This window comes from Amblyomma americanum, chromosome 5, assembly GCF_052857255.1.
Source record: "Amblyomma americanum isolate KBUSLIRL-KWMA chromosome 5, ASM5285725v1, whole genome shotgun sequence".
Classification (NCBI taxonomy): Eukaryota; Metazoa; Arthropoda; class Arachnida; order Ixodida; family Ixodidae; genus Amblyomma; species Amblyomma americanum.
In genome coordinates, this window is record NC_135501.1 from 199,135,580 (window position 1) to 199,158,384 (window position 22,805).

Below are 22,805 nucleotides of genomic sequence, written 5' to 3' on the forward strand. Positions count from 1 at the left end.
AAATCCTGAAAATAAGTTAAGGCTCGGAAGTCACTTCTGCACCACTGAAGAACTATTTCACCCTCCAGCAGCACATTCCAGCCATGCAAGCACGTTAACCAACCTCTTTCTCTCACCTGTAGGGGCACCTCCTGGAAAGGGTCACTGTCCTCCCGACTGTTGTGCAGATACAGGATGTTCTGCTCTGTCATGCGCACAAACACTTTCTTCCAGTACCGATTGCCAGTGATTTTCTTCTTGTTCGGATGCCGCAGCATCATCTCCCAGCCGTCGCCCTCAAACTTCGGACGAAACTCTTCAAGCGGCTGAGATGTGTCCTCATCGAAGAGAGGGGTCGACGGGCTCTCCGCCGTTTCCCGCTGGATGGCTGCAGCATCCCCCAGTGCAGGTGTGGGCCCCACTTCGTCGACCACTGGTTCGTCTTGAATCGCCAGACCTTTGTCGAATGGATTAAACCTTGACCGCACAGGTGATTTTGGAGGCGGCTGTAGCTTAGGTGGTGGCTCAAGACTCGCAACATCGGGCACAGTCTCCCGCATCTTTGGCCGAATGACTACAGACAGGTCTAGTGCTGCGTCGTCATCGTCAAACGAATCCTGCGAAAGTTCCTTGGGAGGAACTTTAGGGGTTGCCTTAGCAGGTGGTGGAGCTTTGGGTGCGAACGGGTCGAAGATGTCCATGCTGCCAAAGCCCGTGTCGCCGTCCTCCTGTGCCAACTGATCTAGCGGCTCAAATGCCGGTGCCAGGGAGGTATCTTCAAACTTTTCAATCGCTTGCTCAAACTTCGCTGCAAATGCTTCAAAAGCGGCTGTGTCCGTGAAAGGGACAGCATTCTTTGCAGGCTCCAGCTGGATGTTACTTGTGTCAAAAGGGTCACCGCCAGCTGTTGAAACTGAAGCGGCAACGTTGCTAGAACTGAAAGGGTCATCACTCGTCTCTCCAGCTGCAGCAGCAGCAGAACCAAGAGTGTCAAACAGGTCATTGCCGCTGGTCACAGCTCCAGCCGAAGCACCACTCGTGTGGAAGGGGTCATCAGTTGTGGTGGCGGGAGCACCGATGCTGCTTGTGCTGAAGGAGGTGTCACCGACGGTTGAAGAAATAGGAGCAGTAGTGGTGCTGCTTGTGTGGAAGACGTCACTGGTGCTCACTGTAGATGGAGCCGCAATGTCACTCATGTCAAACAGGTCAGGGCCATGACTGGCTGTTGCAGCTGCGGCAGGTATACTGCTGGCACCAAAAGGGTCATCACTGGTCTTTGTTCCTTGTGCAGGTGCAATGCTCGCACCAAAAAGGTCAGTATCAGCTGTTGCAGGTGCAACAGACAGGCTGGTCCCACCAAAGAGGTTATCATCAGCCATTTTAGGTGGAGAAGTAGTCGTGCCTGAATGAAACGGATCATCTGAGGCTATCACAGCTGAAGTAGCACCTGAATCTTTGCCGAAGAAATCGCACTCTGTAGACGCAGGCAGCACTTCATTCGTAGCAAAATCTGCAAAAAGCTCAGCTTTGTTACCATTGGTTGCAGTGGGTGCCTGCTGTTTTTCACTAGGCCCAAGGTCAAAAGGACTCACGTCTTCTCGCTGTGGTGTGATGCTGGCCAGGGCAGCTGGAATTGGCTCCTGGCTCTCTCGACTGAGATCAGAAAATGGGTCGAACGAGCCACCATGCTCTGGCAAGGAACCTTCAACTTCTTCCGGAGATGTGTCCTCAAAAGCACCACCAGAGAAGCTGCATTTATCTGGTGAGAGGCCTCGGTCAAAGCTGGCCTTGCCAAAAGCGACCTGAAAGGCATCTGGTGCTGGTGCTGCTGCTGTAGTTGCTCCGGCAGTTTCGGGCTCACTCGCAAAGGGGCCAGACATGGGATGCTGCTCCACTTCACTGTGACTACTGAAATCCCCCTCCGGCTGTTGATTTGCAGTGTCTTCTGACTCACAGGGAAACGTGGCCGCAATATCCTGCAAAAGGTCACTGCCTTCACCACTTTGTGCTGCCGTGCCCACAAGAGTTGCCTGAAAGAAGGCCAAGTCATCCTCGAGGTTGTCAAAAGGGTTTGTGCTCGACCTCCGAGAGCCCGAGAAAAAATTGGGAACATCAGGTGTAACATCACTGGTGTCACTGGTAGCGAAGAGGCTTTCACCGGTCGTTCCAGACGCATCGGTAAGAAATGGGTTGCTCATCTCTTGGCCGGCCTCACTGCCGTCAGCTTCAGCGGGTGGCGCCTCTTTGGGGGCAACGCAGCGATCCACGAATGAAGTGTCAAAGGGGTCGGGTTCAGTGCTGGTGAGAGTGTCGTCCACAAATGATGTGTCAAAGGGGTCACTGATGTCTACGTGAAGGGCTTCTTCCAAAGGCTGTGGTTCCTCGATGCCAAAGGCACTGAGGTCCAGGTGAGGTGCGTGCGTAGGCGGTGGTTCCTCAACACCAAATCCAAACTCTTCTAGAAGCTTCTTGGCCTCAGTGTCGGCAGCAGCTGGAGGAACTTCCTGCGGTGTGCTAGCTGGCTCACTGACTGGTGCACCAACCGGCTCACTCACTAGGTCCTTCACCAGATCTCCAACCGGTTCTTTGGCTGGCTCGGTGGGGCCTTCTGCGGCCTTGCTTTCCTCAAAGTTTACCCACGACCTGGCAGGGCTGGCAGGTTCTGGAGGCGCAGCAGTGGGCTCGAGGTAATAGTCAGGCCGGGTGAGCTCACTAATAGCAGAGCTCTCTTTTATCTTGGTGAGGGTGGTTTGGGTCTTGTGCACAGTGTCCTGGACACGCTGCGTGAGCTGCTCAAAGAAGCGCCACTCCTCGCCCGTACGCTCCTTGGCGCCCTCTGGTGGCTGCTGTGGCTGCTGGCCCTCAGCTAGCTGCTTGGCATAGATGGCCGCTTCAACCTCGTCGTTCTCGAGGCCGCCTCGCTTGTGGCCCTTGATCTTCTTCTTGAGGAAATTCATCTCCTAATACTACCCTGCAAAGGGAAGAACAAACAGCTCCCACTTTTTCTCGGCTTCACATCGCAACCTTTTAGCACCGGCAAATAAAGCTGTCAAACTGTGCTTGACTTTAGACATTTATGAAGCAGTTATTGGTAACAGCATCACATTTCAAATATGCATGGATAAGAATCCTAAGTGCACATTAGAAAAGCAGAAAGACATGTTCAGATATGTTCTGCCCGTAGATGTTTTTTTTTTTGTCTTCCTTATTCTCGGGTTTTTCATACTGCAATATTTTTCACAATCCAAAATCATGCCATTGCGGCGCTCTTCCCGCTCCAAATGATGCAATACACAGCCTCCAACATGAAAGGCAGCATCTGCCCTTGGAGGAAGTAAGCATCAATCATTAAAAATATTGAAAGTATGCCACTGAAACTTTTCTAGCAGGTGAGCAGCTTTAATTGCATAAATGTCACCTCCGCATCAACAAACATAATCTGATCCCTGAGAGCAGAGGGCCAGGTTAGAGAACAATCGATTTGACAGAATCCGAGTTAAACAGGCCTACACTTTCCATTACCTAGGTCAGTAGTAAGTGTTTTTACAGTAAGTTTTTTTCTTAACGAGCCCCTTGCATTGACAAGCCACTCCAAATTACTTCCAGGCGTCCTTTCCGGGCAAGACAGCAACTCCATTACAGACTGCAGACGTTCTCTAAAAAGGCTTGAACACAGTAAGTAAGAGGCACGCCTGTATGACACAGGCATGTGACCAAAGGAAGATATGCTGAGATTCTGTCAATAATGAAGTTATTCCCTAGAATAGGCCAGCAGCCAAATGCACATCTAGTGAGCAGTGGAAACCGTGCCCTTCCTCGGTATCCTTGGACCCGACCGCGGATTTCAACAAGCAGGAAGGACCACGACCAGGCCTAAACCATGCACCTGAAGTGCCCACACCTCACAAGAAAGGCATCGGGAAAGATCTGTCGCGAGGCCATAGCTCCACCGGGGTTTCGCAAACACCAAACCTGACGAGCCGAACACAGTACACCAGCGCGCGCGCGCACTCCGCAAGCCGACGTCCGCGCCGGCGCGCCGGCCAGGAGGTCGCGGTCACTGGGCTCCTGGGATAAGAGGAGGTCGACGCAGCATGCCCGCGCGGGGCCCACAGCGAATTCCACCACCGCAGATAATTATCCGGGGGCCGCATCGAGGGAAAAACGCACACGACGCGGGATGACCCGCGGCCCAAGCCGCGAGCTCGCCATTTTCCCGATCGATACCATCGCAGGCGAGCGGCGCGCGCGGGCCATCAGAAACCGGTATACGTCGTCGTCAAACGAAAGGGGGGAGTCGGTGGCGGCCATGGGCCTCTCACCCGTCCTGGTCCCTGCGGCGGGCCGTCGCACCGAGCACGCATGCCGCAGCCGGCGGGTGGACCCAGGGCTCTCGCAGGCGCGCAGTTCCGACACGAGAGCGGCGGCCGGCTTCGCAGCTAGCGCGAGAGCCGCCGGGACGACGCCTTCGATCCGCGCGCACGGACACTATGTTCTGCTCGCTCCTTGCTGCTCGCGGTGCGCGATGCTGACCCCCGCCGCCGCCGATTGGGTCGGGTGCGCCGTCGATGCGCCCCCGGTGCTCGAAACCCGAAACTCCGTGCTCGGCCCCGCGGCTAGAACGCACGCGCGCCAGTAGTATTTGACGGACGCCTCGATCGCTCTTCGCGCTCACCGCGGGTTTTCCACGGGCTCCACGCCCGTACGCGCCGCATGACCCGGGTGCCACTTGAAAGGCGGCTGTGCCGCAGTAGCGAAGCGTAGCGGCTTAAAGCCATAAAAAAAAAAAGAAAAGCGAGCGGTCTGGGAGGCGAAACCCCTCCGTTTGCGACTTCGATTTGTATTTCGCGCGTGTCGACCGGTGGTACTCATGAGTCACCTTTGAAATGTCTGCCACCACTCGAGCATAGTTAGAAGTCTTCGGGACTGCTGAAGCTGAGCTAAATTTAAACTGGTCGACGGTGTCTTCAAAAAGTACACGCACCGCTCTGCAAAAGTCGGGAAGTGAACTATACCGCATGGCTCGCCGACTGGCCCGCTCACATGCAAAGCGGCCTGAAAACGTTTGAAGGACAATATCCGACGCAAAACTGGCGCCCGCGCGATGACACAGATGGCACGTTCGCACACGGCGACAACAGCGAGCGAAATCCGCCGCCACGGCACATTCCGGCGGAAAACGCGCCGGCGAGCGCGCGCGGCACGGAACCGATCCTTGCCGGAGGAAAAAACGGGCGCTCGCCGCCAGCCAATAGGAATGCAAAGAGGATATCGCGCTCGGCTCCTCGCCCTTTCAGCATTTCGCACAATCCCGCGGTAAAGCCCCGTCAGTGTCGACAAAGATCCCACAGTAGCGCAGGCGACACGGGCGTTAACCTCTGCCATTTATGGAGAGAGAGCAGCTTGGCTCCGACAAGACTATAATAACTGAAGTCAAAAGGAGGAAATAGACTTCATCAGGTCACGTGCGATGAGGATAACAGAAAAGCGTTTGTCTCTATGAAAATAGAAGAAAATAGAATGGATTGAAAGATTCACGGGGACACCTAAATACATTATGTGCTGGTAATGCGATACAATCTAAACATGAATACGCCTATACGGGAATAAGAGGTGAGTAAGCTGTCCTCTATGAAACTAAGTTTTATGAAAGGAGTGTGCTAGAGACAGCTTACTCCCTTTTGACTCCTTTATGTTTAGAGTGCAGCATTAGAAGCTGATGTCTTTACCAGAAGTGACATCACTTCCGGTCTGGTGATGCCGCTTTTCCTCAGCCCAAGATCAAATTTTATGACCGATATTTTTTTTTTTCAGATAAGGCTTTTAGAGCATTCACGGAAGAAAAGTTGAGAACAATTAAGCTCCGCCATAAGGGCATAACGTGATATTGTTTATTATTAGCTACTTTCTTAATTAGTGCATTCCTAAATACACACTCATTGGATACATCAGTAGGCATACAGACCCACGTGATATGCCACAAGACACAGAAGGTCTTCCTCTGACCACGTCAAACGAACGTGCTTCAAGGCTAGGCCCCTAGGGTACAGTGCTCTAGAATATGGGTAGTGGGTTCAGGGAGCGGCCAGCGGTGAGGCGACTTGTGTCGACGATACCAGATGGCGCCACTAGAGCATGGGCTGTATGAAATGCGGCGCGCCGCGCCGTGGATGCGCGCTGTGCATAGAATCGTCGGAGAAATAAGCAAGGCTCTGTCTTTTAAAACAGGTCCTACAAATAGGTGAAGCTGTACACAGATATTGTCGGCGAATCAAGAAAATTAGATGTAGTAGTAGCCAACAGCCGATAGCGCGGTGGTGCGGACGAGCGGCCCCGTTAATGCTTCGCAACGCTGATCGTGCTCTTTTGCAGGTACGGCTCCCATATTTCAACGTTAGTGCATACTAGTATTATCGCCGCCCATAGGAAAGGCTGAGTACAGGGAGAGGAGCAAACATTCTATCGATCATCGGGGTTATCCAGCGGCCAACTCGAAGCTGTCGGCAAACGTGGCCGAGTGTACTCCAGCTTGAGCCATCGGAAGTGTTTTAGTAGAGGGGCGGGGCAACAAGAAATTGGAATAAAAAAAAACGCTTCACTTAGAGACCGTTGTGTGTACAGCGTACTATATGTGAATGCGATAATTTTAAGTGTGGTATGCATGCCTCTGTTTTGTAAAAAGGAAAGGAACGCCGACCAAAAGTTGTTGTTAAAAAAGAAGACGCTCTGGCTTCCCTATGGAAGCCTTGATAACTCTGATCAAGGCTTCTGTAGGGAAGCCGAAACGTCTTTTTTTCTAACAACCTTTGGTCGGCGTTCCTTTCCTTTTTACATGAATCTTCTACCTGACGGGACGAGTTTTCGTCGAACTTTAGATTTCATGCCCCTGTTTTAATTGTTGTTTTGATGCATGCATTTTTTTCATCAAAACGAAGGGTCAATTGCTGCCGATGTATAGACGCTGATGAATGCGACAAGATAAAATAATTTTTATAAAACAAAGCACTCCTTTATTGCAGCGCTCCAACTATGTATGCACAGTGTGAGACATATTCTTGAATTTCTCAAAGGAATGCCGTGTTTTCTTGTTTGCGCGACTATGAGCACTTGCCCATCTTAGCATGAAGCTTCTTTTTCCTGCGAGCTTCTCGCGACTCATTGATTGATTTAACATAAAAATGCAGCCTTGTCAAAACATAAAACTTGAGAATGCTGACTGTGAGCGCTTCTGAGTGCTGGCTGCACCCTACACCACATGAAATCTGAGATTTTCCCAGCACCATAACATCTACTATGCTGTTACTGCACAGCTTTTCCTGACTAAAAAAAGTTGTGAAAAGGTTTTCCAGCCTTCTCACCATCAAAAAAAGCACACGAGACGGGTAGAGCAACCCTCCTTTGTCGCAAATTGCAGTAAACTCACTGTCCTGGCTTTGAAGGAACATCCAGCTTAGAAAAATCGTCCGGCACAGATGCTTCGTCAACTTCACAAGGGTCTTGGTCGTTCGCCAACACGCTACTCTCAGTGTCAATGCCCGGACACCTCGATTCCATGTTAACGTCGGAAGCATTACTTTGTGGTCTTTTCGCTTCATTAGGATATGTACTTGTGCTTTTCCTCTTTCTAGGTGGTCTCTGTAGCGGTGTTTTCTTTGACAGATAGCTCGGCGCGTTCGGCAGCAAAGTTGGCACCGCATCGGGTAAAAGTTCCGGCTTTCCACGCGGGATGCGGACTTCTTTGCCGTCAATGATGTGTATAAAGTCCCTCACAATGCATGATGGCTCGAAATGTAGCTCACACACACAGCAGGTTTCGTCCAAAACTTTATCTTTTCGATGAAGGTTGCGTTCCCACTGCTTCCGTCGGTTCTCATCCTTTGGCACAGCGAAGAGCGACGGCTGATCGCCTCTCGTCCACTGGTATTCCGTTTTGCAGCCGGGAGCAAAACAATGCCGTTGACGCCGACGATTCGGCATGACCGTAGTCTTAACGCCGCGAACTCACAAAGAGGAAAAATGCACCGCACAAAAAGCAACAAACAGCTGCAGGCAGCTTGGCGAAACTGCTAGCCGCGCGCGCGGGCGCGCCGAGCCTACAGCCCACGCTACAACAGCGCCACCGCTTACATCCGGGACCTGTCGACACTCGCCGCCTCACCGCATCGCATGGAGCGCGCCGGCTCCTGAACCCACTACCCATATTCTAGAGCACTGTACCTAGGGGTAGTGTGCTTGACTCGCAACCCAAGGGTCATGGGTTCGATTTCCGACTAATTACCCAAGTTCTCTTTTCAGCGTAATTAGTTTACATCCTTATATATCCTAATGAAATTTCAGTCATGCTATGACCTCACAGTCACTATTTAACTGGAGTTTTAATTCTTTTGATTCCTCACCTCAATGTGTGACATCACAAACCTTTCAACCAATCCTGAATAAGTGTGACGACACGGATGGCTTCCTTCGAACACCTGCTCTAATGCTGACGCGTTAAAGCTAGCCAGGGATGCAGACGCTGTGAGGCAGCTATTAATACTGTATACATACCAATTTTTGGTTGCATATTTTCTTCGTCATAGTGGTGCATTAAGACCTACATTAGTACACATGGATCCCCAAGTGGCATTTGCCTATAATTGCTAAATAATTTATATTGATTTTCTTCTCATGCTGTTTTGCTTTTGCTTTCAACAGCCGAACGAATGGGGTGGCTATAGTGTATTAGATTTGGTACACTCATCTAGTACAATAGTACACACTCTAGTACAATATAGCGGTGACGGCAAAGGTCAGTACAGGAGGCATCAAAGAAAAAAGTATGATATAATCGCTGCTCCTTCATTCGTAGTAATTTCGGCTCTTGAGGCAAAGTGGATCCAGCATTGCGATTAATTAAAATGTCGAAGCAGAGATTTTATAGCAGTTTTAATGCAAAAGCACTATATGGCTCATCGGCAAAGAAACCCGGTGTTGTCGACCACAAAAGTGGTCACGAAAAATCCAAAATGATCTCAGGCAAGCACGTAAGCAGTCCTAAGTGTCCTCTGTAATTTTTTTTTTCCTATGCCTCACGAGTCACAAGACCTTAACCCACCTTTGGGGTCACTGCTATCGTTCGGCTGTTGAAACCGAAACAGCATGACAGAATACAACTATAATAAATTAGTGGTCGAAAGCAAACACCACGTGGTGGTCCATGAGTACTGACATCTCACACATAGTTACAAAGAAAGACGCAACCAAAAAAATGGTGGGTCTTAACGCAGTTGAACCGAGTAGGGCATGCGAAAGCACTTGAGGCAACACCGCCTCAAAGGCAACTGCATGCAAGGTTTTATCGTCAGCCGCTATCGGCAGCTGCGCGCGAGATGTGTGCAGGGGGAGGTTAGCATGTAGGCAGAGCAGCTGCGCAAGGCCACTGCCGCTGCCGCTCCGTGAAAGGTTGAGGCTTCACACATACCTCGGGTTTTTCAGCTTTGCAAGTGAAGCAATGCTTTTCACACTAAAACTTTGGAGATGCGATAGCGCCCGCTCTTTATACCATCCACATGATGTCATCACTCTGCAACAGAGGCCCCGTGTGCAATAGAAACTTTCGAATCCGCTTCTTCAAGGACGAACGATGACGTCACACTCACTCGCAGCGCTCCTGGTGGCCTCCGCGAAAAGTGGAAAGCTTCTGTTCTTTGAAGCTCGCAAGGCCTCCACCACTGGTGCTCCTCGGATTTTTCGTGCACTAACGACGCGACGGAGCCACTACAAACCTGACGCTGTGGGCTCGAGGTAGCGGGTTCGAATCTCTCATATGGCTGCGCCAACGCCTATTTGTGCAAAAAACGCGACCGGAAGCAGCAGTCCCCTATGGAGCACGTAGCCTTTGCAGGCAGCAACTATTTCATACATAGTGTGCAATGCTGCTAAAGCTAGCACGCCTCTTCGCGCTACCTACGTCTCCACCCAAAAAGTAGTACATCATGCGTCCAACGTACGAGAAAGGATCTATCGCCATGACAAATTTCAAATATCATGAATGGCAACGTCCTGCACTTCGTTTTACTTCGTACTATGTTTCTGTCCAACCCACCCATCATCGAGACCTCGAGGAGTGTGTGTGACATGCGGCGGAGTGATACACGGGTGGCAAGCCTAAATGCACCAACTACATCCGCACCCAAAAAGTAGTTCTCTATCAGCAAAAGTTATAATGAGAGGGTTCAGTAACTATATCACAATAAAGGTTATAATAAGAGAGTTCAATGACTGAACGCCTGCCTGCCTAGTCAGTAATTTGCAATGCGAAGTATGCCGTGTTATACTGTTCCTTGTTTTCGTTAAAATTCTCACAAAGGCTTCAAGAAGTACAAGTGATACGCGGCGGAATGATATGCTTTTGCAGGCGCGCACTAATGTTGCAAGCTAAGTGTTAGGTGGCATTGCCCTAGCACAGCGCTCCGCGACGTCAAAAGGCACGCAGCCATCCATCATCATCAGTCAACAAGAGTGACAAGACAGAGCTACAAGCAAGCAGTTACAAAAGTTATAGAAGCAGCAAGCCTGTCATTACTCTTTTGGCGAAGGAACAATCAGGCCTGTTGTCACCAAGAAGCAGGGCAGTTTTAAATGTGTACTCTCAAATGCCGTGTGCCCTTGTTTGTCTTTTATTCAAGCACAAACCATCATATCATGTCTGCAGTTCAGCATAAGACGTGCCCGCGATAAAGGACCGTATTTGTGTCGCGAAGCATTCCTCCAGCATTTCTGCGACAAACGCCGAGGCCAATTAAGAATGCTGCTGAAAGCGCTCGCTGAGAGCTTGCATAAAGTGGCATCTGATGCAGAAAGCATTCCATCAGCAGTACTCTCTGAACACAATTCCCCTCAGAAGACAGCAACAAGCCCAAGCAGCTGGCAGAAAAGACCCTGAATACTATGCAAGGACAGTGCATTATTATTGCTGCCCCATCAGCTATAGCAAATAGATATCTTTACATTGACACAGTGCATCGACCTAAATGCACAGTTAGATGGTCCTCAGGCTCAACGTCCATTCCACTACAGAACCAAAAGCAGAAAATAAAACTACGAATACTGCCGAATCTTAGCTGCAGCAATAATCACACGGCTCCTGCATCCCATCCCACTGCTTGAGAAGATATGACAGGCAACTCTTAACAGGGAAACCGTGGTTACTTTGAAAATGTTTAGGTATTAGCACCACAGCCTGCAAGTGGATTTGCATTTTGCTTGTTCCACTGGTGCGCCACCAGTATGTATGCTAGAATAACGCTTCCAACATGGCGGCCCACTTCGAAGAAGGAACCCTTACTTCGGAGTGAATTCGTCGTTGTTAATGGGCGTTTCAATAAGTCGCTGGTCAAAAATAGGGCATCAAGATTTCGTTTTGTCTCATCTCACCTACAGCAAAATCCATGAGCAATAAATCTGCTTTACTTTTTATTTCGAGGATTATTCTGCCGCTCATAGTCCTAGAGAGGAATGTCAGTTTGTTGACAAAAAATTGGCGGTGGTTTAGCTCTGGCTAAACCTGGAATGACGCGATAGCTACAGCTGGCCGAGTGGAACCACGTGATCAGCCATGGCGCCGCGCCGCCGGCAGCTGCTCCGCACCATCTGACAGCGTGGCGGCGCCGCCAATGCCACGGCACCGCCACACTGAAGGCTCGAAATGCTACCGTAATGTAGCTATCACTACAAAATGATTTCTGTGCTGAAAACCAGGTGGCGCCACTAGACCTGTGGTGTCATCTTGTGGCCAATAGGTATCTGCCCTAAAATGCTTGTGTTAAGCATACGTAGGCGTGAATACACAGACAGCACCTATATATACTTTTTTCCCACCATATCACAAGCCGTGAGCGAACGATAAGCAGAGGACAAGTTTAACGCACTCTCATGATCGGCTGAGGAACTCTCTAGCATCCATAGTGCTGCAAGGAACTTACGAGGTCGAGTATAGTCTATTATCTCAGAAGAATATGGCTGGACCACGTGACTTTGCTCAGGGGTTATCAGCTCTGCTCAACAGAAGTGGCTGAAATAGTGAGTCATACAAGAGCAGGCATACGGACACCGGGAGAAAATATTTACTAATCACAGCGAAAAATATTTGCAGAAATCCCGCACACTACCTGAAGTTAATCCTTCAGTTTAGGTAGCCTTTAGCCTTTTGTAGTCAGGGAGCAAATTACTCATTGGCATCCAGCCAAGCACAGCTTTCCTTTGTAGCCGTATGGCTGCGCTTGAGTGGATGCCAATGGGTAATTTGCTCCCTGATTACAAATTACTCCACCTTGGGGGTTACTCCTTAACATTCAACCAACACTGTTCCGACTTCAAATTACTGATCAATTCACTCTCGCCCTAATATATTCTAGCCGTTCCGGTTAGATCAGTTGGTAGAGCGACTGCTCTGGTGAAGCGGCGATCCCGAGTTTGGACCCCGGACTAGGACGAATTTTTCTATAACTACGAAGTTTCTGTGGAAGCTGTACAGCTTTCCTTTGTAGCTGTATGGCTACACTTGGGTGGATGTCAATGAGTAATTTGCTCCCTTCTTACAAATTTACTCCACCTTGGTGGTTTTCCCTAAACATTCCACCTTTTAGCCTTTTCTAGAGCAATACTTCCCTGCTATACAGGACGGCACCTGCCTAATTTTAGGAAAAGATAATTACCACTCCCACCATCCAGAAAAAGCCGCTGCTGTTCAAAAGAGCAAAATGTGCCAAATGAACCTTTTTCCAGTAGAGTTCTACACATGCGCCAAGCCCCCTCGTCCACCACTTTTGCAAACCATTCTATGGGCGAAAACGGGGGGAGCAGTTCGACGCACATGTACTCCCATAAATATTTCCTCGACGAATTATTCGAAGAACTGCGGGACAATACTATGTGCAGTGCTAGTGCCTTCTACGCCCTCGCAGATGCCCGCGTGGTCCTTGCACGCACCAGCGTCAAGTGAGAAGACATGGTCAGGTTCACCAGCGCCTTTTATGCAGGGATTAAACAGATGAAGAGCAGCACAGAACGTGCATCCACAGATGACTCGCTCTTCTCTGCTCTGGCTAGGCGAGGTCAGCAATGCTCTTAACTGCCCTCAAAATAAGCCCACCCCACCACTGTAAAGGAATTTTTGCAGAAAAGATGCGGGGGACCTTAGGTCATGGGACTCAGCAAATGCACTTGGCCTGACAGCCATGAGAGGGGTGGCCTACTGGAAAAAGGTTCACCAACTCTCACGTGCCGACGACAACAATTCACCGCTACGCTTGCCAGGTATGTTCCCAGATTATTTTCAACCCCGTTGTTGCACTTTCTTTACAAGCACAATACAGCACAGCCGCAGATACCTATTGGCCACATGTTGCCGTGTGATTCTAGTCAGTGTGGCACTGCTAGAGCTTGTGTTAACCAACATGTATCAATCCGAAGTTTCATTTTAAGATTTTTTTTTTACATTGTGTCTGTGGACAACAAAGCAATGGACCCAAAATTATTCTGCTAATCAGACAATTCAGCATACAGAGTTTTTTTTTTTTCTTCAAGGCCTATTAAAGGCCCAGTGCGCCTTTAGATGAAAACAAACGCTCCCTTCGCATCAACAATGATGTGTTTTTAGCTTTTGGCACTCGATGGCGCCACAGTTCTACATTTCTTGGATGAAGTGATAACCCCGGTTTGCTGGAAGTTTTGTCGACGAGGCACACTCACTGTGCCATAACAGCTTTGGGTGTGGAAACTGAAACGGATGCCAGTCTGTACTAAAAATGCCAAATTACTGTCTGGCAACTGAGATTTACATTAGTTGGAAAGTACATCACTTTTACTGATGTGCAATCATCATCACTTGATGATCATAGTCTCCAGCATCAGGAGAGAGCTAAACCTGGATGTAAAGAACCTCTCTGTAGCAAATTCCTTGGTATTACGAATTTCTCAATTCCCCAACGCCGCCCCCATTGAAGCGCATGCATTTGTGAACAACATGCAACGAAAGTCTTAGGGCAGTCAATCTTGATGTAATGAAATCGCCACAGCAGCTATCCACTAACTACTGATGGTGAAAAACAGTGCAAACCAGACGACACCCCAACACTTTGTGGTTTCTTCCTTCTCTTGTGTGTTCCATCTAGTTCGCGCACTTGTTCAACATGGATATTAACCAGCTAGCCCAAGCTTGTGCTTTGCTATCATTAATTACTACTGGGTTACTTCAAAGTTGGCCATATCACAAGGAAGTTTCATTACGATAAAACACCAAGCACCATAAGAGGCACATCTGCGAACGCAGTTGGCAAAACGCGCCGTGCTCCAGTGTGATCAGCACCTCTCCATTGAAAACGCAGCAACCTCCGCAGCTTTCGCTTTCGTATCATTGCAGCATCGTAGATCACAGCTTTCGCTTTCGGAACAGAACAGGGCAAAGACTGCACAGGACGAACAATGCATGCCAATCGCCACCGCTCAGCTGCTTGCACAATTCAGGTGCCAACAGCTGATGCGCGGCAGGAGCGGGGACAGAGGTTGAGAACATAAGGGTGGCGAGCATAAAAGTCACTTTCCAAGAGCAGAGACAAATGGGCAGGCCGAGATCGTATTTGTTTATTGCCTGATTTTTTATAAGAGACCAGCACATGAAAAGGGGCAGCTGCTTCCGAATCCCCCCCCTTTGCACACAGCAGCATCGTGCAAGCTGCGGCGGAAACAGTGGCGGCTGCTGCTGCACTGGTGTTATTAATGCAATCGCGAAGTGTCGCTCCATGCCCACGACTTCAAGTAACAAGCGTACACTGTGGACATCTGCTAAGCAATCTTCAGTATGTTTATTTTTCATTCTGGCTTCCCTTCTGCACAGTCCTTTTTTGAGTTCTCACCCAAAAACTGGATGTAATGAAAAATTACAAACTTTGTTCATTTCATTATATCCAGGTTTAAATGCAAATAAGAACAGACACAAGCACTCATTCAATTTTGCTAAACCTGTTCTTTTTGCATATATTATGTACTCGCCCCTCCTGCTTGGGCCTACTGTAGGCCTGCAGTATGTTCTAAATAAAAAAAAATTGAAAAATTATCAACAAAAATCTTCTATGGCATTTCTAACAAAACTGTTGTGGGATCAAGCACCATGGAGAGCAAGCTTTCCATTACGCCAAAAAACTTTGCTTAAAATTCAGTGTTCAGTCCCTTTCAGAACAGGCTGGGAGTAAAAAATAAAATACACTAATAAATCCCTTCTCCATTAAAATGCAACTCTGTCATGGAACACGACTCAGTTCAGTGGTGCTTCATGCGTGCACAGCAGTGTCCCTTTACCCGCCAAGAGTCGAATGAAGGCCAAACAAACCTGCTCAAGTAAACTACATCTGGTCGGACAATCTTTGGACACACCTCTAAAAAAAACATTATGTGTTCTCCAATTTTAGACAAAAAAATTGGAGAGGACACTTGAGTTCCACCTTAAGGGTATGACACTGAGCAGTTTGACACTTTTGGACACATTTTTCATTCTTCAATTGTTTCAATTCATTGATCAATAACATTATTTTAATTACCATCATCAAACATTGGCTTTTCATTCTGGGCATGCTAACATCTAATTAATATTTCATCAATTAATTACACTGATTTCATTACCTCATCGCCTATCACGCACCAATCAATCAACAATCACTAGAAGCACAAATTATCACGATAAGATTTTTTTTATGCAGCCCCCGATTATAGGTCGCCGGTTCAATTCCCTGCTGCGAACTAGGCTCTAACTTAACTAGTGAGTTTATGCTGCATGAAACACTGAATCGAACGACAATATCCGGAACATTCTGCGGCAAACGGTTGGCATGATACGATTTTTTTTACGCAGCCCCCAATTATTTCTGACAGGCGGAGGTGACTACGCAGACAGCTTTTTGACCAAACGAGCTGTACACGCTATTGATTAAAAAAAAACAACTAGATGTGTTTTATGTGATCAAGAAAACAAAGCTTTTAGACGAAAACTTTTGAGGACAAGTGACGCTAGTCTTGCACACAAAAAAAATTATCCGACGCGGAGGGCCCACATTCTCCACCACTATTTTGCTCAAGGCTTCAACTACAGCAAATTAAAAAGCTGCAAAAAAATTGCAGTCAGCTGTAGATGTAGTTATTAACTTTCTAGTACTTCAACACAAGAAACGTGTCCATGACTAGTCAAGCATTCAAGTATTCTGCGGGCTTTTTGGCCAGGATTTTTCATTTTTTTATTTTTACTGCGCACACAGTCACCCACTGCAATGGTTCAGTGCTAGTGAACAGGATACCCGGGTTAGAACCCGACCGCGGCGGCAGCGTTTCGATGGAAGCGAAACGCAAAGGCACCCGTGTGCTGTGCGATGTCAGTATAGCAGGTTAAAGATCCCCAGGTGGTCGAAATTATTCCGGAGCACTTCACTACGGCACCTCGTTCTTCCTTTCTTCTTTCACTCCCTCCTTTATCTCTTCCCTTACAACTGGGTTTCCGCTAATATTTGAGACAAATACTGCGCCACTTCCTTTCCCCCAAAACCAATTTCATTTCATTTCACTCCCGGGAAGGGCCGCTGTCCTGCTGTTCCAATCGCGGAGTCTGCGCCAGCACCAGGGAGTGTCGCTAGCTGATGGAAGAGCCGCTATTTCAGTTGGTTGCGCAATACGTAACAGCGGCGCTTCTGGGGAATGCCGATGTTTGCTGGAAGAGCCGACACCCCGACACCGATCACTCTTTGTTTGGTGGTGCTTGGAGTTGGTGCTTTTGACTCGACTGCCGGCCGCGTGCTTCGCCATGAGCTCTCCAGGTTCGAAAAGCATTCGGCGCTCATTCACTGCAGCGTTTAAGAGGGAGGCCATCATTTACACCGAAGAAACCAACAACTGCGCGGCTGGCCGCAAGTTCGACGTTTCTGAACGGTTGGTGCAGGAGTGGCGGAAGCAGCGAGACAAAATTTTCGATTGCGACTCCAAGCGAAGAGGTTTCCGCGGGCCGAAGTCGAGACGCTTTTTGGAACTGGAGGTCAAGCTTGCAGCGTATGTCACCGAAATACGTGATCGGTCCCTCACAGTGACATGCGAAATGATCACGCAACAAGCCCGGGTCTTTGCTGTGGAAGCTGGAATACTCCGAACAGACTTCAAAGCCAGCAGGGCTCGGGCTTCGAAATTTATGACGACGGCTGGCTTCTCTCTTCGTCAGCGTACTAGTGTATGCCAGAAGCTGCCTGCTGCTTACGAGGAGAAAGTTCTCGCCTTCCATAGGCACTACCTCAAGCTCCACGACTCGCGGCGATACCTGCTCGGCCAAATCGGCAATGCGGACCAGACTCCCGTCTACTTCGACATGACGAGCAACACAACAGTGAGCGTGAGGGGAGCTCGCGAGGTTAAGCTTCTCACGCCATGAAACGAGAAACTTCGGTTCACTGTTATGCTATCATGCTTGGCAGATGGCACAAAGCTCCGACCGTACATCGACTTCAAAAGAAAAACTATGCCAAAGGAAATGTTCCCGAAAGGTGTGATTGTGCGAGTGAACGAAAAAGGCTTTATGACGGATGACTTAGTTATTGATTGGTACCGTCGGGTGTGGCTTTTGAGGTCAGGGGCATCCCTCAAAAATCACAATCCGAACCTCCTCGTGCTGGACTCATTTCGCGGCCACCTTACCACGAAAGTGAAGGCAGAGCTCCGAAAAGAAGATACAGATATGCTGGTGATTCCCGGCGGTCTGACGGGGCAGCTGCAGCCGCTAGACGTTGGCATTAGCAAGCCATTCAAGGACTTGCTTCGGCGTGAGTACAACGAGTGGCTGGCGGCAGAAGGGCGGGAACTTACGCCAACGGGGCGCGTGAAGAGAGCCTCCCTGGCGGCTGTGTGCGGGTGGGTGATTTCCGCTTGGGTGGCCGTTCCACGCAATGTCGTGGTGCGGTCATTTAGGAAGTGCGGGCTTTCCATGGAGGACGATGTGCTGTGGGATCGCAGCGGCGACGACGACAGCAGTACCACTGAAGATGACTCAAGTGAGGATGAATAGCCCATCTATGCAATAAATTTTCGTTTTTGAAGCGCTCCACCGGTGTTTTTTTTTTTTTTCGGACATGCGATTGGGGGGGTCGACTTACATTCACGTCAACTTTCTTTTTTTTTTTTTCAAACATGCGATTTGGGGGGGTCAACTTACAATCGTGTAAATACGGTAACCAATGTATAGCTAGTAGTTTGTGTGGTATCTCGATATGACCAGAGCTCTCCGATCATACCAGTTTCTTAACCGCCCACAGGGCCCATGCATCCAAAACAAGCACTCTGACTGAGCCAAACCTTGCAGGTTCGCAGACTGTCATGCCATCTGCAGTAGGGTGCCTCGATGGGCAGCGTTGCTTTCAAGGTGAGGACACCACTCTCGATGGCGGCATGTTGGGTCCCACTCTCCCGTGAAGCTGTATTAGGAGCAATCCGGCAGCGGGCTGTTTCGAACAGAAAACTGCCGCTACCACATAACATTCCACAAATTTGGTGTCCTCCCAAGACAGGGTGGTACCATAGATAGTTTAAAAAGTGAATCAGAGTTAGTTACGCAAAAATATATCTTCTTTCGCAGCTAATCTGCCGAGCAACTCCGTGCCTTGTGAATAGTCGTTACATCCTCACAACAGGCGATGGTCCAGTGGAATCTGTTGACCAGGATACTTTACATTTCATTACTTTTCAAATAAACAGGAAGACTTATTTCGAGCTTCATTTTTATATTCGCCAAAGACTGCCATTCAAACAGCTTCTTGTTCGCCGTGAAGTCAAATACGAGAAGTCACCTTTGACAGCTGCTAATTTCAGTTTATGAGGATGGCACGTTAAAGTTGCGCATTATAAATCTGCCCCTAGCAAAAACTGTTCTGGAATGAAAGCATTTCGCATGCCTTGCCTCGCATATTTTGGAGTTCTGTTGGTTTCCAGCCGTCTCGCTTGACATCTGATTCTCACTTTTTTTCTCTGTGCTCTCTACCGAGCAAAGCGAAATAGCCGCAGTCCTTTTCCAGCGTGAACAGGATATCCAAGAACACAACAGTCCCTCATAGCTTGATCGCTGACTGCTGCATCACGCACACAACGCGAGCTCACTTCAAGCAAAGAGGCATTGCCCAACGGGCGAAATTGCCTACTTTCACCTCGGTTTTGTGCGTTTCGAGCGTTCCCCGCCACCTTCCTTCTCCTGATATGAGATGCATCATTATGCGCCACAGCCTTTATTCCCCCCAGTACAGCACTCTCAGTGCACATTGCACCTTCTGCACCAGGCTGTCAAAAGTTGCATGTTTTGTCCGCCAGACTACTAGCATGTGCGCCAATGACGTACACCGGGACAGCTGTAAGCTGTAATCATCCTACCATTGATTGCGCCAAGGAGAGGTGAGGATTAAAATTTGCCAGGCCACATCAAAATTTGCCGAGCACTTTCTGCAGAACATGACGACAAAGACGTTTCCCAGTAAGGTACCCATATATTTTAGGCGCACTATCGCAGGTAAGCAAGTACGTGAACTCTCGTCCTTCATTTTGTTCAGTTTATTTATCTTTATGTCACAGAAGCATTCTAAACCCCTCCCACCGGCCCCTTCTACTTCTTTGCGCCAGCTCACTAGAAATCGTCGCACAGTACTTGCATTTTTTGTGTCAGTAAGCAAAGAAGTTGTGGATATGTGACGTCAACGAAAGGAGCCTCTTTTCTCCTCTACAAGAGAAAAAAGGCTCCTTTCGCTGGTGTCAAGGAGCCACATCAGCAAAATTCAAGCGTTTTTCTGCGCAGACATTTTCGAGTTGTTTTTTTTTTTGTTCTGCTCTTAATGCCAGCTGCGGGGATGACAGCTTGTCTGTCGAGTTGACCCGTCCGTGTCTTTCTGCGGGCTTTACGTCAAACGCGTTTTTCCAAATAGCCCAGACCCATATACTTTTATGAGAGATCTATTGCCTTGCCCGACTACTACTGAGCGAGCCAGCATCTTTCGGAAACTGGAGCTGACGGTTCCGCGGAAGCGACGGAGGCAGCCCGCATTGCTCCAACTCCCCTTTCTTAGCAGGGATAATGGGATTCAAAAGAAGTGGTTATCAGGGGCTTATTTTGTGAGGTTTCTTTGTGAATCAGTCGCTTTTAATGGTTTTTTCTGCACGTTTTGAAAAGAAAAATTAAACTTATTTTTGTCGCCACACTTAGTCCGTCGCCACAATCAGAGCAGTGTGGCAACGGACTGCTTGGAAGAGAAATTTGCCATTGCCACTTGGAATTCTACACATATGGGGATGTAATAAGAGAAAGGGATCTTTTTCTTATTATTTATTAGTATTACTTATTATTAGTTATTACTTGTTTAAGAATGTTGCAAAAGCGGGTGTTAACTACACAGAAATAGCTATATGGCAGGTCATCCTCCGCGCTGCAGCCATACCCGAGAAAATTAGCACCGTGTGAACAGTCCTTACATTACAACAAGTGCACCATACTTCCGCTGAATTTGGCGACCTAGCTAATACTCTAAGTTACAAATACGAAGGAACACTAAATAACCACTGTCTTTTTTTCAATGTAACCAGCGAGTGGGGAACAGCATTCAGTCATAATTTTTCGATTGCTGTGTAGTTAGAGCGTCTGCAGCATGCATAATACACAGTCATAAATGCCAGAATACTTGCCATGAGCGAAACAACTATTCACTGCCTATTTCCAGTTCAGTCGCATTATTTCAGTCACCACGCAGCAGCATGCAAACCACGCCACAAGAATAGTGCACTATACGCAAGTGACACGTGGGACTCAACATGCAGCTACGAGGGGGAAACGGCGGCACGGGGTGGTACAAAAGGGAGTCCCCACCCTGAAAGCGGAGGCGAGCGGGCATCAAGGCACCCTAATCTGCAGGATTCAGGACTGCTCAGCACTGCCCAAAACATGAACATTGTGGAGAAACAAAAGTTACAGGGTGCCACCAACAGCCGAGTACACAGCTCACTGGACACTGACCACTGAAAATGGCTGAATTTGGATCGGGAATTTTGTGATAAATAATATTAGAATAATTCTGGGTCTGACTAGGGTCTCTGCTGGCACCAGACATAAGAAGCCAGGATGGCACTCACGGATGAGGGATGTGCTCTAGGAGGCGTGCTCGGGGCTGCTCAGGGAGCTGCTCCCAGGAGATTGCTGGTGGCAGTCGCAGGGGCAGTCTGGTTGTGGGGTCTCCCGGCCAGGGCAGTCACAGCAGCTGGCCGCCTGGCTGTCCTCAGACCTCTTTCGGCACCTCGGACTCTGCAGGCCTTCCTCGCAGAAGTGGAGCCAGCTCTTGAGCGAGCTGCGACGAGGGCTCCGTGGTCCGCGACCTGTGAACTGCTCCCCAGGCAGGAACAGTCGGATCTTGTCCGGAGGGCACGGTTCTGGGGACACCGGCAGGAATGCCTCCAAAGGAGCAATGTTGATGGGAGTTGTGCTGCGCGGGCGTTCTATTGGAATGGTCACTACCTCGAGCCGCTGCTGCCGAGAAGGCACGGGGCTGCGCGATGGTGGAGGTGGTGCCAGCACGGCTGAAGCAACCGACAGGAATTCCTCCGACTCCACGGAGTCTTGGGCAAGCAGGGTCTCGAACTCATCCTGGCTGCTTTGCTTAGCCAGAACGGCGTCCAGCGCAAGTTCTGACTCTGACGAGAGCTGCTCAGGTGACTCCCTGCTTCCTCGCCGGCTGGCACTGGGAATGTCTGCAAGTGACTGACAGGCACGTTCAAGCAGGCATGATCGGTCAAAGGGGTCATTGATGTCCAGGTCCTGTGGCCTTGCACATGGCTCATCTCGCACGCCATCCTGCTGCTTCTTTCGAGCACCACCTTGCTGCTTCTTCGGATTTCCCTCTGGTTGGTTGTGTGGCAAGCTGCCTGGCTGCTTATTCGGCATACTATCCGGCAAACTTTCTGGCTGCTTGTTGTGTGGCACGTTCTCAAGTTTCCTGCATGGCAAGCTGTCCGGCTGGTTATGTGGCAAGCTGTCTGGCAGGTTATGTGGCAAGCTGTCTGGCTGGTTATATGGCACACTTTCTGGCTGCGTATTCAGCAAACTAACCGGCACACCATCCGGCTGCTCATCGTGCAGAGTGACTGAAAGGCGGGGAGCGGTAGGCACAGGTGACGGGCTGTGGGGCGAAGGGCTGCGGGGCGACTTGCGGCCACCAAGCTTGAGCAGAGACGAAAAAAAGCCCTTGGGCTCGGGGCTGGTCCCACTGCTGCGCGATGGAGAGCGACCGCGCAGAAAGAGTTCAGTCCATGATCCCTTCCGCCGTGTGGGCTCTTCGGGAGTCAGGGAGTCACCAGAGGGTGTGGGGGGCTCCAACAGCGGTGGCGCCACGGGTGAGGAGGGTGACCCGTTGGCAGTGAGCACCGAGCCACATGGCGTCAGCGTCACCAACGAGTCAACGTCCCCTTCCACCTAAACCACGGAAGAACAACACAATGTTACAATCCTGATGCTCCAAGCCTTGCTTTTCACACCTTACTTTAACACTCTCAAGGAAAGCAATTTCTGTACAGAAGCGTCAATTTCAACTCTTTGGGTGTCCCCTTTACCCTTCTCCCTTCTTTCTTTATATTCACGTGCTCCAATGGGTGCACATTATGTAAGCCACCATATGCTTAAGGCTGATACAAATACAGAGCACTACTACTGCAAGTTCGTGCTTATTCTTACGAAAGATGTGTTCAAACATCTTCCACCCAATATCGCACATTTGATCACAAAGCAAAATAAATGAATAACA

The 22,805-nt window shown here is 49.2% G+C and overlaps 1 protein-coding gene across 2 annotated transcripts in view; it reads right to left on the reverse strand.

The window, feature by feature from the left end:
• Positions 1-22,437, reverse strand: part of stnB (stoned B) — a 36,889-nt gene extending 14,452 nt beyond the window's left edge. The window contains exons 1-2 of one of the 2 annotated variants that reach the window (XM_077666433.1): positions 21,145-22,437; positions 117-2,950 (exon numbers count right to left, since the gene is read on the reverse strand). In XM_077666433.1, coding sequence (XP_077522559.1) covers positions 117-2,936 — 2,820 coding nt within the window. In that variant the 5' untranslated portion in view covers positions 2,937-2,950; positions 21,145-22,437. Of the gene's footprint in view, positions 1-116; positions 2,951-4,301; positions 4,513-21,144 lie in introns of those variants that run through there. The other variant, XM_077666434.1, reaches the window with a different exon arrangement.
• Between the last annotated feature and the right edge of the window lie 368 nt (positions 22,438-22,805).